The 14,748-nt window shown below is 46.1% G+C and overlaps 1 protein-coding gene across 1 annotated transcript in view; it reads right to left on the bottom strand.

The window, feature by feature from the left end:
* LOC147711486 (trypsin-3-like) overlaps window positions 1-14,525 on the bottom strand; it is a 341,427-nt gene extending 326,902 nt beyond the window's left edge. Inside the window, exon 1 of the mRNA XM_086919495.1 lies at window positions 14,504-14,525. Within this exon, the coding sequence (XP_086775621.1) occupies window positions 14,504-14,525 (22 nt within the window). The remainder of the gene's footprint in view (window positions 1-14,503) is intronic.
* Window positions 14,526-14,748: the final 223 nt, after the last annotated feature.

The raw sequence follows: 14,748 nt of genomic DNA, 5'->3' as shown, positions 1-14,748 counted from the left end.
TTTTTAAACTTTTTCGCAAATTACCACGAGGTTCACCCTCGTGATAATTTGCACCCCCTAATTGCGAATTCGCAATTTAAAATGCAATCATGCATTGCTTTTAAGGATCGCAAATTTGCGATTCCTTAAAAGCAATTGCATTTTTGGAATTCGCTAAAAATAGCGATTTTCCCAAAAATGTTTGATGCATCCAAAAAAGATATTTAGGGTACGCGAACAGCCGAATTTACCGATTCGCAACGTTTGCAACTCCTAAATACCTTGATGCATGTGGGTGTACGTTACCAAAAATAACATGATTATGCTCGCTCACATAATTATGAGTAATTTGGATGTAAAAACACTACCACAGAGCACATTTAGCAATTGTACGCAGCTGCTCCTACTGCTGTTTAGGTCCTTTTGCATTAGCGCTATTATCTTAGTGCAAAATGCATCATTAAGTTCATATTAGACGCAAGGCTGCATTTTGCGCTAAGTTGCTAGCACTAAATTCTGGGGGTAAGTTCAGGGAAATCCTACCACAAGTGCATATTTAGAGAGTTGTTGCTCATGCTCGCGTTTCGTATTGTTTGCATTTAGCACAATTTCTTGATGTTAAATGCATTTAACTGCATGACAGTTTTTCTCTGTGAGCAGCAACCATCCTCCATTGTGTTTTCAGCTTTCGCTCACAAAAGTCCCAAGGATATTCAATGACAGGTGACCAAATGGAGACATACTCATTCCCGGTTTCATACTAATCTCGATGCACTCTGTCATTAGTGTGATCACAGTCCATAAAATGAACACAAAATGTAGCTGTCAGTTAAAAAATAAAATAAACACAACATTGCCCGTCTTAGCAGGAGTCACTGAAATTTATTCACCTAGGGGTGCAGTAGCATTATTCCTGAGGGATGCTAGTGCACCTCAAAAACAAGAAAAAACTGCCACCAGCCAGGCCTTTGGTTCAGGAGACAAGGAGAGTATTATAACCCTGCAGAGCACCATATTTGCATTTTGCTGTGTACCTTTAAATAGTGGACCCTCAAACAAACCAAGCAGTAGAACATTATATGGAAACTTTAAGGAGGAAAGAAAAATAGTAGGTATGGGAAAGGTTGTACGTAAGGCGTGGTACTTTCATCCTTAGCTCCACTTCTGGAGCCCCACTAATGGCAGTATCTACGTCACACATTCTAAGGGGCTCACCGCACAGTGCCACGGGACAGCACACACGCTTTATCAGCCTCGATATTACCGACCATGCAAGCACTTCTGTTCAATAGTTCCAGTCAAGATTCCACTCAGTGCCTGGCATACCCATAGTCATCCCCGACAGCTACAAGAACACATGCAGGGACCGAAACAACAACAAACCTGGAGGAGGAATCGCCATCGTCCACAGGAACACCATCAGAATCTCAACAAACAGCTACACTACCAGATCCACGTTGATCACAATACCACCCTCAGAGGAACCCTCGTCTACAGACCCCTGGGACCCCAGACAGAGTTCCGCGAATCCATCACTTACCTCATCACCACGTATGCCCTTGCCTCCACAGACTACATCCTCCTCTCAGACCTGAACTTCCACCTTGAGAACGCCAATGACAGCAACTCCACAATGCTGATCGACAACCTCCCCAATCTCGGACTCAAACAACTTGTCACAACATCCACCCAATCCGCCGGACACACAGCCAACCCCATCTTCTCCGCCAGTGACCACATCACCTTCAGATATACCACTGAACTCCACTATACCGACCACCACTGCATCCACTTCTCCACACCGCACACAACCAACCGCTACCTATCCCACATCATAACTGGAAAAAAGTCACCAAAGACCAGCTCTTTACCACACTTGCCCGAGACCCACCACCCGAGCCCTCCGAGATGACGCAGCAGCCTACAACTTCAGACAATGGATCAACAACTGCGCCAACATCCTCGCCCCAATCAGGAAAGCCACCAACACGAGAGCCATCTGGTTCAAAACCGACCTCCAGAACTCCAAGCACACCTGCAGAAGACTCGAGAAGCAGTGGCGCAAGGACCAGACACAAGACAACAGTGCAGCCCTCAGAAACACCAGACGCAAACACCACCAAATCATCCAAAAGACCCAAAGAACGTCCTTCAAGGAACGCATCAACAACAACAAACAACAGCAAAGAGCTCTTCAACATCGTGAAGAAATCGCCACCGCCCATCTCCAGCTTCAATGACGTACCGCCGTCACAAGAACTCTGCGACTACCTCGCCACCTTCTTCCAATACAAGATTGAGGACATCCACAACAGCTTCAACTCCCAGACGCTGGTGACAGATGCCGACACCCCCAGCTCAACACCCACCAAACATACCGACATTCTGCTCTCCTGGCACAACATCAACGATGAAGACACCATCAAAATCATGAACACCATCCACTCCAGCTCCCGCTCCGACCCCTGGCCCACCGCATCTTCAACAAGGCAAGCTCCATAATCACACCCCAACTCTGAAAGATCATCAACAGCTCCTTCGAGACCACCACCTTGCCACACAGCTGGAAACACGCCAAGATCAACGCCCTAATCAAGAAACCCCAAGCATATCCAAAGGACCTCAAGAACTTCCCACCCATCTCCCTGCTCCCGTTCCCAACGAAAGTCATTGAGAATATCGCCAACAGACAACTGACCCAGTTCCTGGAGGAGGAAAACGTTCTGGACACCTCCCAGTCCGGCTTCCGCAGCAATCACAGTACTGAAACCTCCCTCATCGCCGTCACTGACGACATCAGGACCATACTGGACAAAGGCAAAACCGCCACCCTGCTCCTCCTGGACCTCTCGGCCGCCTTCCACACCGTCTGCCACCCCAACCTGCACACACGCCTCCACGACACAGGGATCCGAGGCAAAACCCTGGACTGGATCACCTCCTTCCTCATCGGCAGATCCCAGCGAGTACGCCTCCCCCCCTTCCGTTCTGAAGCCACCGCGATCACCTGCAGTAAACCCCAAGGATCATCCCTCAGCCCGACCCTTTTCAACATCTACATGGCACCGCTCACCAACATCATCCGAACACACCACCTCAACATTTATTTATTTATTTATAACAACATTTGTAAAGCGCGAACGAAGGCCCTTGGGCATCTCGGCGCTGAAGTTACTGCAGTGTTTAACCAACAAGGGGGGCTGAGGTTCATTGATTAAAAAGCCAGGTCTTAAGTTGCTTGCGGAAAGACCAAAGGGAGGTGCTGGTTTTGATTGAGTGTGGCAATGTGTTCCACAACTTTGGTGCGGCTACAAGAAATCTTCTGTCACCCCATGTGACAGATTTGGTTCGGGAGACCACCAGTTCATATGAGCTGGATGAGCGCAGTGTTCTGGATGGGCAGTAGGGGATGAGATTTTGGGTGAAGAACGCGGGTCCAGCATTATGTAGAGCCTTGTATACCAGCACAGAGACTTGAACTTGATCCGCATTCTCACCGGAAGCCAGTGAAGCTGTCTTATAGTGGGTGACACCGGTTGGTATTTGGGAATGCGCCCTAGGAGCCTGGCGGCTGCATTCTGAATAGCCTGCATTTTCAGTAGCACTCTCTCCTGGGCACCTAGAAACAAGGCGTTACAATAGTCTAGGGTAGACAAGACCAGGGAGCTCACCAATGTTTTGCCGGCATTCTCGGGTAAGAAAGGCAGAATTTTCTTGATAAGCCTTAGTTTGTGGAAGGCTGAGGAGGAAATCTGGTTTGCGTGTGGTAAGAAGTTCAGACGATTGTCGAACATGACTCCCAAGTTCCTCACCTTGTTGACCGGGTCTGGGGGCTGGCCCATGGATGAAGGCCACCAAAGGGGGGACCACTCCGGGGATAGGTTGCCAAAAATTACAACTTCCGATTTAACAGAGTTTAATTTCAGGCAATTATGAGCCATCCAGCTCCCAATTGCCAACATGCCCTGATTGAAATTGTTGGCTAATTTAAACCCGTCATTCTTGACGGCGAGGACCAGTTGAGTGTCATCTGCGTAGGAAGTGACACCCAGCTGATCCTCTCGCTCACCAAGGACCTGGCTATGGCCAAATCCAACCTCGATGAGGGAATGAAGGCCATTGCAGACTGGATTAAGACAAGCCGGCTGAAACTGAACTCAGACAAGCTGTAGATCCTCATCCTTGGCTCCACTCCCTCCGCATGGGATGACTCCTGGTGGCCGGCCAAGCTGGGAGCTGCCCCGACACCCACCATCCAATCCCGCAACCTGGAGTTCATCCTGGACTCAACACTCTCGAAGACCCAGCAAGTCAACACTGTTTCCTCTTTCTGCTTCAACACCCTCTGCATGCTCCGCAAGATCTACAGATGGATCCCCACCGAAACCAGAAAAACGGTAACCAAAGCACTCATCAGCAGCAGGCTGGACTACGGCAACGCCCTCTCCCCTGGAACAATGGCTACACTCCAGAAGAGACTCCAACACATACAAAATGCCTTGCGCGCCTCATTCTCAGACTCCCTCGCCACAGCCACATCACCACCAACCTCAGAGACCTGCATTGACTCCTAGTCAACAGGAGGATCACCTTCAAGCTCCTCACCCTCGCTCACAAAGCCCTCCACAACACTTGACCAGCATACCTCAACGAACGACTGTCCTTCTACACTCCGAACTGCCAGCTTCGCTCCGCCGACCATGCCCTCGCCATCGTCCCACGCATCCACCGAATGACCACGGGCGGCAGGTCATTCTCCCACCTCGCTGCCAAGACATGGAACACCCTCCCTGCCCACCTGCGGCTGACCCAGGACCTGCTGACCTTCAAGAGACTTCTCAAGATCTGGCTGTTCGATCATTAGTTTCCCCCCTTCAGTGCCTTGAGACCCTCACGGGTGAATAGCACGCTTTACAAATGGCTGATCGATTGACTCAGTGACCTTTATTTTTCCCTGTAATTTCCCCCTAAGATTTCAACTGCTTTCAGCACGAGCCTCTGTGTGCGATTCCAGTGTGGTCAGCAATATAAAGAAGAAGGGCACTTGTAACAAAAACCCTTGTGTTTCACGATAGAAATTAGAATTATGTGTACACTAATTGTGACTGCAAATGCACAATGCTTGAAGACTCTTTTACACCATCTTCCAGCTGGTGGTAAAAACGTTTCCACACTAGCAGAGATTGAATTAAGTTTGCAACGGATGCAACATGCAACAAATGTAGTCAGATTTGCAGTTTGCATTGGGCATTAAGTCAGGCCTTAGTAGCCACAAAGATTCACAGATACAGTAAATGAGACAAGGCCAGATGAAGTGGTTGCCCATAATCACACAATGTAGTCGTGTTGGCACACAATTCTAGTTGTTGCACAGTCACAAACCTAGACGCTAGACCCATTTTCCCTTTCACTGCAAAGAGACTGATAGTCCAGGCTCTCATTCTCTCCCACCTGGACTATGGTAACTCCCTTTATTTGGGAGCTCTAAAGGCGACAACAAGGAAACTCCAGGCCCCACAAAACCGGGCAGCTGCTGTTCAACACACCTAGGCACCAATCCTCCCGACAAGCCTAGAACTCCTGTCATTGGCTACCTGTGGCTGAGAGGATCAAATTTAAGTCCCTCTGCATTGCTCACAGCGCACTTTCAGACAAAAGGCCTCTGATCTCCCATCCCCCTGCTTTCCTCTTACCTTCCTCGAAGAACCTTGCGGTCCTCTAATTTCTACCTGGCCAAAGTACCCTAAGTAAAAAGGGAAAGATTCAGAGGGCGTTCTTTTTCATATAATGCCGCCAAGCTGTGGAACACCTTTCACCTTTCCCTAAGTTCTGTAAATCAGCTACTTTCCTTTCGGAAAATGCTCAAGACATGGCTATTCCAGAATATCTCCCTTCAACAGAGGAACAAACTAAAAACCCTTCTGATGCTTTTGTGCCGCACTATCAGGGCTGGGATGCTTACTGGTAGCTGTGCTTCATAGATATACAGAGAGGCATCTTCTACCTAGGAACAGCATGTACAAATAATCATGGTAATTTGTGCATTGGAATGGTGTGTGATAAAAGTGTTATTAATGTGTCCAACTAAAATATGTTTTACACTTAAAGTGTGTGGTGTTAAAGCCACCACTGTGATGGTGTTTGATGTCAGGCATGTGAAAGTCCTTACTGGGGCAGTTTGCGCTGTTAAAGTCACTCTACTGCCATAGTGTGTAATGAGAGTGATTTTGAAGGTCCCACCTGATAGGTATGCAATATTAGGTTTCTTACATCTTCCAGTGCTTAATGAGGGCTAATTGTTGCAGATAGGGCCCAGGAGCACTTATTCCAGCACTTCTGTTTCCTCATTAGACTCTGGCCACAGAACATGCCAGAGAAGCACACAAAAGGGGCAAAGAAGGAGAAAGAGAAAGTCTGAAAAAGAGTTACAAAGTGAGAATGCATGGGGGAAAAAGAATGTGCAGGAGTGTGTTTGAGGGCCAGGGAGTGTCTGGTGAGGGATTAGAGACGGGGGATTCAACCTTGGTATTTGGCACCCCCACCTACTACACCACCTCAGGTAGCTTCTGAGCAAAACGTTTTTGCCCCGCGACTTATTATTTTACAAATTAAGAGCTTCCATCCTTAGACTTGAGTCAGAGAATGGTATAAAAAAGAAGGAAATTGCCAAATTAAAAAGCAAAGAAACATTGATAAATGGAGAAAGTGGGGATATTAAATAACCTGCAAGAGAGAGAGGTAAAGTAACAGGAGGTGTAGGATGGTAGGAAAAAGAGGCATGAGGTAGAATCAAGACTAGACAGTGAAGACAATTCTGGAATTAAGCATCACTGTCGATTATTTCTTTGTTTGTTAATGTATTTAACTTTTGTTTTTTGCAATTTAATAACCTGTTGTGAATACCACCACACATTCTTGATTATTTTAGTCTTTCATACCAAGAAATGAAATTACTAACAGTCTGTTATACACCTTTTTAAATGCTGTGCACAATTATTTTTCCACCACCATAGGCAATTGAAATCCTAATGCTTACATATCGCAAATTTAGATTTCTTTCAATTAAACGTCTAGTAAACTTATTGCCTTTTTGTATATACGTTTTTGCAGCACACAATGAATTTTTGTTCGTGCAAAAGCAATTTTTGCAGACTTGCTTTAAAATACTACTTGGACATTCCCTGTTTCCATCTCATGTGCCGAAAAGAATGGAGGTGAAGCATGCAGTTTTACGGTGCCCTTCTTCCCATAGCATATATGTGAGTCCCTTGCTTTCTGCATAATCCTCCTTGAGCCTCGCAGTGGGAGAAACCGATTAGAAGAAAAAAGTTGATTTAGTCTTTTTTTCCTGTGGATGGGAAGGACATGAGTTCAGAACCTTCCTAACTTTCCTTTTTCAAATAAAAAAAAAACCTCCTCTTTGGGTAATAAGGAAAACGATCTGTGAACACACCTTAGAATTATTTCTTCCACTGCCTCCACTTAAAATATGCCCTGTAACCCATCACTATATTAGCATAAACTGTTACCATAAGGCATGGTACGACTCGAACTTTGGACTGCAGAAAAGTCACCCTTGCTTTTGCATAGTACCCTATGCAGGACTGATGGAAATAAAACCATGCACAGAGCTCCGTGACATCTGAGACTCTTGCCAAGAAGCGTGGCGTGAGCGGACTCACCCAGGTGGAAAATGACTTACTGTTCGAAGACACGAGCGGCAGGAAAAGCAGAAGCCTGAATCTGCAGTAATTCATGGTGAGCAGAGCTGGGAGTGAAGGCATCTGCCTGGCGGGATCAGCAAGCAAGGAGGTTGAGTCTTTACCTTCCCGGGTCTATTTCAGTTTCCACGACAACCAGATTCCCCGCGAGAACAATCCATTATTCATGGGAGGTGGTAGAAGGCACAGGTGTCTGTCTGGCTGGGGTCACCATGCTCTCATCTTTCCCTGTGCCACCTGATAGGGCGAAGCGCAGGCAGACAGGAGGGCTGGAGCTACATCGGCTCTGGGCTTGGGACAGGATACTCGCTGTCATGTGCCAGTGATCCCTGTCCGACCTCGCCATCACCGCTTCACATCCCTGGTTCCTTAGTTAAAGCCAAGCTTTGCATGCATGATGCCATCTTGTCTTCTCAGTTGCAAACCCACTGTGGCCCAAATTAAAGAAGTCTTTCCTCGATCTCCAACTTGTTTGAGGGGTCTTAAGTGACATGCGGAAACCAGCTAATGAATGAATAGGTTTGTATGCAGGTGTAAAGCGAGGGAAGGCAATGAGACACCGTCCTTGCCCTCTGGAATACCACCACCACGTGAACTTGGTCATCCAATTTGAAAAAAAGCATTTCACTCTTCTGTATACTTGTTAATCCAAGGAGCCGGAAGATTGACTATGAGAGATCATTTTGAGAATAAAAAGCCTTAGAAATTATCACAATCACTACAGAAGCAACCAGATCCATTCAGGTCTGGACTTCTGCCAATTTGAAAGAACTGGTTGGCCGCTATCGTCCACAAATAGTGCATGGCAATAATATCTAGGCTCTTTATTACCAGATATGAGCCAGTCGTCAATTGGCTTTAAGCCTACTATATAGAATTAAAAAGGGTAGCATCAAATTTCAATTCCTGGTTTTGCGAATTGAGCATCTAATATTGGGTATCTCAGTTCTCATGTGGTTTGGGAGCTGCTGCTCATGTCACGGGATTTCCCAACTGTTCTGTTAAAAATGCTATCAGAAAGAAGCATCTTACTCCTCAGCTGTTCCATTTGTTCATACAATTCCTGCAGATCCAACAGAGTACAACCCCAGGGATTGGAATCGGATTATATCTTTTTCAATACTCTAATGTTGTAGTCACTAATGTACTATTGATGTGACTTATCATAATTTTCTAACTCTATTTGCATGTCAGGGTGAATGCGTGGGTGAGCGGGGGTAAACCCAAAATTCTTGCACCCCATTACTTTACCTCAACACAACACCCATAGTTCAAGGAATTTGAGAAGGTGTAAAACTTGAACTACATGACAGAATGTGTTCTTGAGGTAAGGCACCTCCCAACATATCCAATGACCAAAAATACAGTCAATTGCGTGAGGTCACAATCGAAACTTAATTCTAGATCAGCTGAATACATTTTAGGGTTTTATTACAAACATTTTAAAGGTGGGGTACATAATTGGTAAATTGAAATTGTTAGAAATTGGGTTCCTGGTTGGCAAAGGTAGGCACCCTGTCCAAGCAGGAACCACAATTATAGAGTAAGTCGGACACACGCTAAAAAAGATAACCTGTGCCCACTCTCTGGTAGTAGTGGTCAGGCAATGTGTAAAGTATTTGTGCAACACACATGCTCAGTAAAACAATGAACACACCACAAAAGACTCCACTCTGAGTTAGAAACATAAACAAGATTTCTATAAATAAATCAAGATCAAAATGACAAAGACATGAATTTAAAAAACATTAAAGTGTTTCTAGCGTGTAAAAGCAAAATGCGCCTATGGGGTTATCTGGTCATGCTGGACCGGGACAAAGTCAGCAGTTCAGGCCAACCGTGATGGAGCGCTTGCAGGATACAAGGATACAGGATCCATGCAGAGCACCTTGATCCTGGTTGCAACAGCGAGATGTGGGGTGTAGTCGAGCGATACGTTGATCCTGCAGTGGTGGGGATGCATCGGTTCCAAAGACAAAGACAAAGCGCCGAAGCCAAGACGTGTTGGTTCCAATGCCTCCAAAAGCCTCCCTTAACTTTTCCAGTATATATTTCTGAAAAGAAAGAACCAAAGTATTGAATATATCTACTTCTAACAAGCGGACTTACTTTACCGCATCTTCACCAATTCAAAACTCTGGATGCAATGGACTGCCCTTTTGCTTAAATACAAGCGTGCTTTCCCTCACGGGTATTATCTATAAAAAGTACAAATGTAAGCGCACTTAAGCATACGTTCGTATGTTTTTTAGTATTGTAATTTCTAACCAAACAAACACAGGGGCAAAACAGTGACTTACTTTTCACTCAAAAACGAAAAGGAATATTCAACTTGTGCACCATGCTGGTTGTGACTCAACTCGGTATCTCAAACCAGATCACTTCCTGTTTGGAGAGCTATTGTTTATGGGAAAAGGGATTTTGCCCAAATAAAATGCTCTAAAGTCCCTCTTTCAGTGAATGCTCAAGAATTGGATTATGGGATTTGTAATATACACACTACACTCTAGATAATTCACTCATACCATTCAATCCCGCTGAGGCAGTAAGACAGATAAAAGAGGTGACTGTTTGTTGCTCCATGAGTAGTAGGAGTGTACGGTAGTTTTGTGTTCTGAATTTTGAATAGCCCTACCTGACCCCGGTCCTTTGGGCTTAACCCCTACAGGTTTTTGCACTTTCTAAAAGTGGCATTTCTAAAATAGTAATGTCAAATCCAACTTTACAGGAAAAGAGGATTTGTCATTACCATTACAAAAGTAAAACACATGACACAGCTACTCCTTTCTAATCAGGAATTGCAGCTTAATAGTGTATGAAGCCTCCTGGTTCACCGACAAACTCAAAGACACCAAGAAGAACTGCTGCACCCTTGAGAAAGCCTGGCTCCTCGACCAGACCGCAGACAACAGGACCGCCCTCAAGCACGCCACCCGCAAGCACCACCAGCTCATCCGCACCACCAAGAGGAAATCACTGAAGGAACGACTGGACAACAATGACCCCGACAGCAAGGAACTCTTCAGCATCGTCAAGGAGTTCTCCAACCCCAGCTCCGGCAACAACGACATCACCCCTTCACAAGATCTCTGCGACTCTCTCGCCTCGTTCTTCCACCGCAAGATCGCCGACATCCACAACAGCTTCGATGCACCACCCTCGCACCCAACCGTCGAACCAACACCCCCCAACGCTACCCTCCGCACCTGGTCCACGGTGACCACCGAAGACACAGCCCGCACGATGAACACCATCCACTCCGTATCTCCAACCGACCCCTGCCCCCACCACGTCTTCAACAAAGCCAACGCCATCATCGCACCCCAACTCCGGAACATCATCAACACCTCCTTCAGCACCGCCACCTTCCCGGAGAGCTGGAAGCATGCCGAGCTCAGCACCCTACTGAAGAAACCAACAGCTGACCCCACCGACCTCAAGAACCTCCGCCCCATCTTGCTCCTCCCTTTTCCTGCCAAAGTCATCGAGAAGACCGTCAACAAACAGCTTACCACCTTCCTCGAGACGAACGGATCCCTCGACCCCTCGCAGTCCGGCTTCAGAGCCAACCACAGCACTGAGACCGCCCTAATCGCAGCCACCGATGACATCCGAGCCCTGCTTGACAACGGGGAAACAGCGGCCCTCATCCTCCTGGACCTCTCCGTAGCGTTTGACACGGTCTGTCACCACACCCTAGTTCAACTCCTCAACATTATCGGTATCCAAGAGAAGGCACTGGAGTGGATCATCTCGTTCCTCGCCGGGAGAACACAGAGAGTCTGCCTCCCCCTGTTTCGTTCTGAGGCCACCGAAGTCATCTGCGGCGTACCGCAAGGATCATAACTCGGCCCCACCCTCTTCAACGTCTACATGAGACCCCTTGAAGCCATCGCACACCCAACACAACCTCAACATCATCTCCTACGCCGACGACACCCAGCTGATCCTCTCCCTCACCAGAGACCCCAAAACCACCAGAACTAGCCTACACAAAGGGATGAAAGACGTCGCCGAGTGGATGAAGAACAGCCGCCTGAAACTGAACTCAGACAAGACGGAAGTCCTCATCCTGGGACCATCACCCTCCACCTGGGACAACTCCTGGTGGCCCCCTGCCCTGGGCACCGCTTCCAAGCCGACGGACCAGGCACGCAACCTGGGCTTCATCCTGGACTCCTCCCTCTCAATGACCAAACAAGTCAATGCTGTCTCATCGTCATGCTTCAACACCCTACGCATGCTCCGCAAGATCTTCCGATGGATCCTGACCGAAACCAGGAAGACTGTCACCCAGGCACTCGTCACCAGCCGAATGGACTACAGGAACACCCTCTACGCTGGAACCACAGCCAAGCTACAGAAAAGACTCCAACGCATCCAGAACGCCTCTGCCCGACTCATCCTGGACATCCCCCGTCGCAGCCACATTTCCGGCCACCTGAGGGACCTGCACTGGCTCCCTGTCAGCAAGAGGTTCACGTTCAGGCTCCTCACCCACGCACACAAGTCTCTCCACGACCTGGGCCCCAAGTACCTCAATGACCGCCTGACCTTCTACACGCCCACCCGCCAGCTACGCTCCACAAGCCTCGCCCTCGCCGCCGTACCACGCATCCGAAGAGCCACCGCCGGAGGAAGATCCTTCTCCTACCTGGCGACCAAGACATGGAACTCCCTCCCCGTCAATAGAACAAGAGAATGCACTCTGCCTTTTGGTATAAGGGCCCTAACTAGAGGGTCCCGAATTGATATAAGAAGGGGTGATTAGCCTGGGAGTTGGCACTGTGCACTACACACACAAGGTCAAACCAGAAAAACTCAGCAGAGCATATTCAAAATATATTATTTTATTTTCTTTAAATATATTTTTTTCTTTTTAGAGTAAAGATATCAAAAACATATAAAAATGGAACAATACTTTCAATCTACATGATGCAGTGGGAACATAACAAAGACAGAAACTGATAAAGGAACAATAGGGAAAAAGAAGGGGTTATGCCACATTCAAACCTGCCCAGTAACAGCCATACTTCAGACACACTATCCTATATACACTCTCTCACTCTACCTTATATTCTATCATACAGCTTTCATTCTTCCATTCATTCTTAATCCTGGCGTATGCAACACATAGATGACCAATATGTTGCAAAGATCGGGATGTTCTTCCAGGCAGGTGACTTTTAATACGGGTCCTGATGTGATTAGGACAAAAAACCATATTCCTGGAAATACAAGCCGACGCGCGTTTCGGTGACAGGCCAATGAGGCCACACCTTCGTCAGGGCTAGAGGCAGTACACTGGGCGAAACACAAGTATAAAATCTGAAAAATAGAATGCAAACAGGTCTCAATATTCTAATTTACACGTATCTAATTTACAATCATAAAAGAGTTTTACATTTAATTTACACATATCTAATTTGCAATCATAAAAAAGTTTTACTTTTCCCACAGATACATTTCATTTATTCATTAGTCAGATTCTGCTTAGCATTTTGAACACACATTAGAAAATTCAGGTCAGGATATGAATAATGTTAACTTTCTGTGGCAGCGCAATGTCAAACTACCCAGAGACACTCCCAGAAATGGGTTCCCTGTTTCGTGGAATCCATGAAGGGCAAATTGATAGCCCAGGCTGAATGAACTTAGCAGAGCTTATTTCACAACACCTACCACACATTTCTTAAATTATGGACACACTTACACTCTTACACATACATGACCAGTTTATAAAAAAATCAATGAGGCCCAAACCTATAAAGGACAGTTTGTGCATTTTCTCAACTATAGACCGGATACTAAGTTCCTAGTTGAGTACAGGGAAAAATAGGAGATGGTCATTGGGTTAATTTTGATAATCACATAAGATGAAATTTACCTGTATGTTATTCTGTTAAGGCGGGTCATAGATATCCGGGGAGGTATGCTTTACTTGGAGGCTAGAACCTCTAATTTTCTTTAACTGGAGTCCAAAGCTATAAATTTTAGAATGGGAATGAGTTAGACCCGTATTGTCAACATTATATTTCTTAATCATGGTAAGATTAAATTTTGACAGTCTTAATTCCTAGCACGCACTCTGTTCGATGTTATGTATACTGGTAGAACTCAGTTGTTCCTTCACTGATGGGTAAATGTTCCCAGAGAGTCTTTAGACAGATAATGTCTTAACGCTGTATATACATGAGTTATCTGAGTAGATTACCCTGACTTCTCTCTATTTGCCGTGAGCAATTAAGAATATTATATCTAATTTACCTAAGATGTCTTGGGGTTATTCCATCAAATAGTGGCAGGGATAAACTCGATATACGGGCATAGGTCGTAGAAACATTTTTTGATTTCTCCCTGTGAGGATAATAAGATACATCAATTATAGCCTTTTACTTAACTGTATACTCCAGTTATTAAGCAAGTATTTGGCGTTTTAGCCTAATATTGTTTACCTAAATAGATCACTATTCAAACGGCATTTTCCCACAAGTACCAGATCAGAGGCTGGTGACTTTCAAGGACGGTTGGCAGGTTCAGTATTCCAAAATCTATAGATGAGGGGAGTAGATATTAGCATAAAAAAGCCTCCTTTTAGTTATTGCATAATAGCCAACAATAGAAATCAGATCAACACATACCGGGAGAACCTGAGCGCACTCCTATATTGTGATGTCCACTATCGGGCGTGACTGGTAAATTGAGTTCCTAATGAAAATGGCAAAAATCGGGGAAAGCCTCCCTTAGTATCACAATATGACCGGTTACAAAAACAAACCACAGGATCGTTTTTGGGAAATTACCTTCCAAGTAAATGGACGTCATTTTAGGTGGGGTTCCGCCGACTCCTCCACTCGGTCTGTTGCTACGGAAGACGATGGGTAGTTGGGAATCCTAAGGTGTAATAACGAGAGTGGGAACCCGTTACATATCTCCCATGTCTAATTTGTGTACCCTGCAGCTCCCAGAATCTCGTTTTCGGTCCGCTTACCTTCAAAGTAAGGATCGTCTTCTTCTAATGGGGTTCCGTCGACCAAGCATGTCGACC

The sequence above is a fragment of the Lissotriton vulgaris genome, chromosome 5 (assembly GCF_964263255.1).
Source record: "Lissotriton vulgaris chromosome 5, aLisVul1.2, whole genome shotgun sequence".
Taxonomy (NCBI): Eukaryota; Metazoa; Chordata; class Amphibia; order Caudata; family Salamandridae; genus Lissotriton; species Lissotriton vulgaris.
The sequence above is the reverse complement of the archived record's forward strand: the minus strand, read 5'-3'. Positions and strand labels throughout refer to the sequence as shown.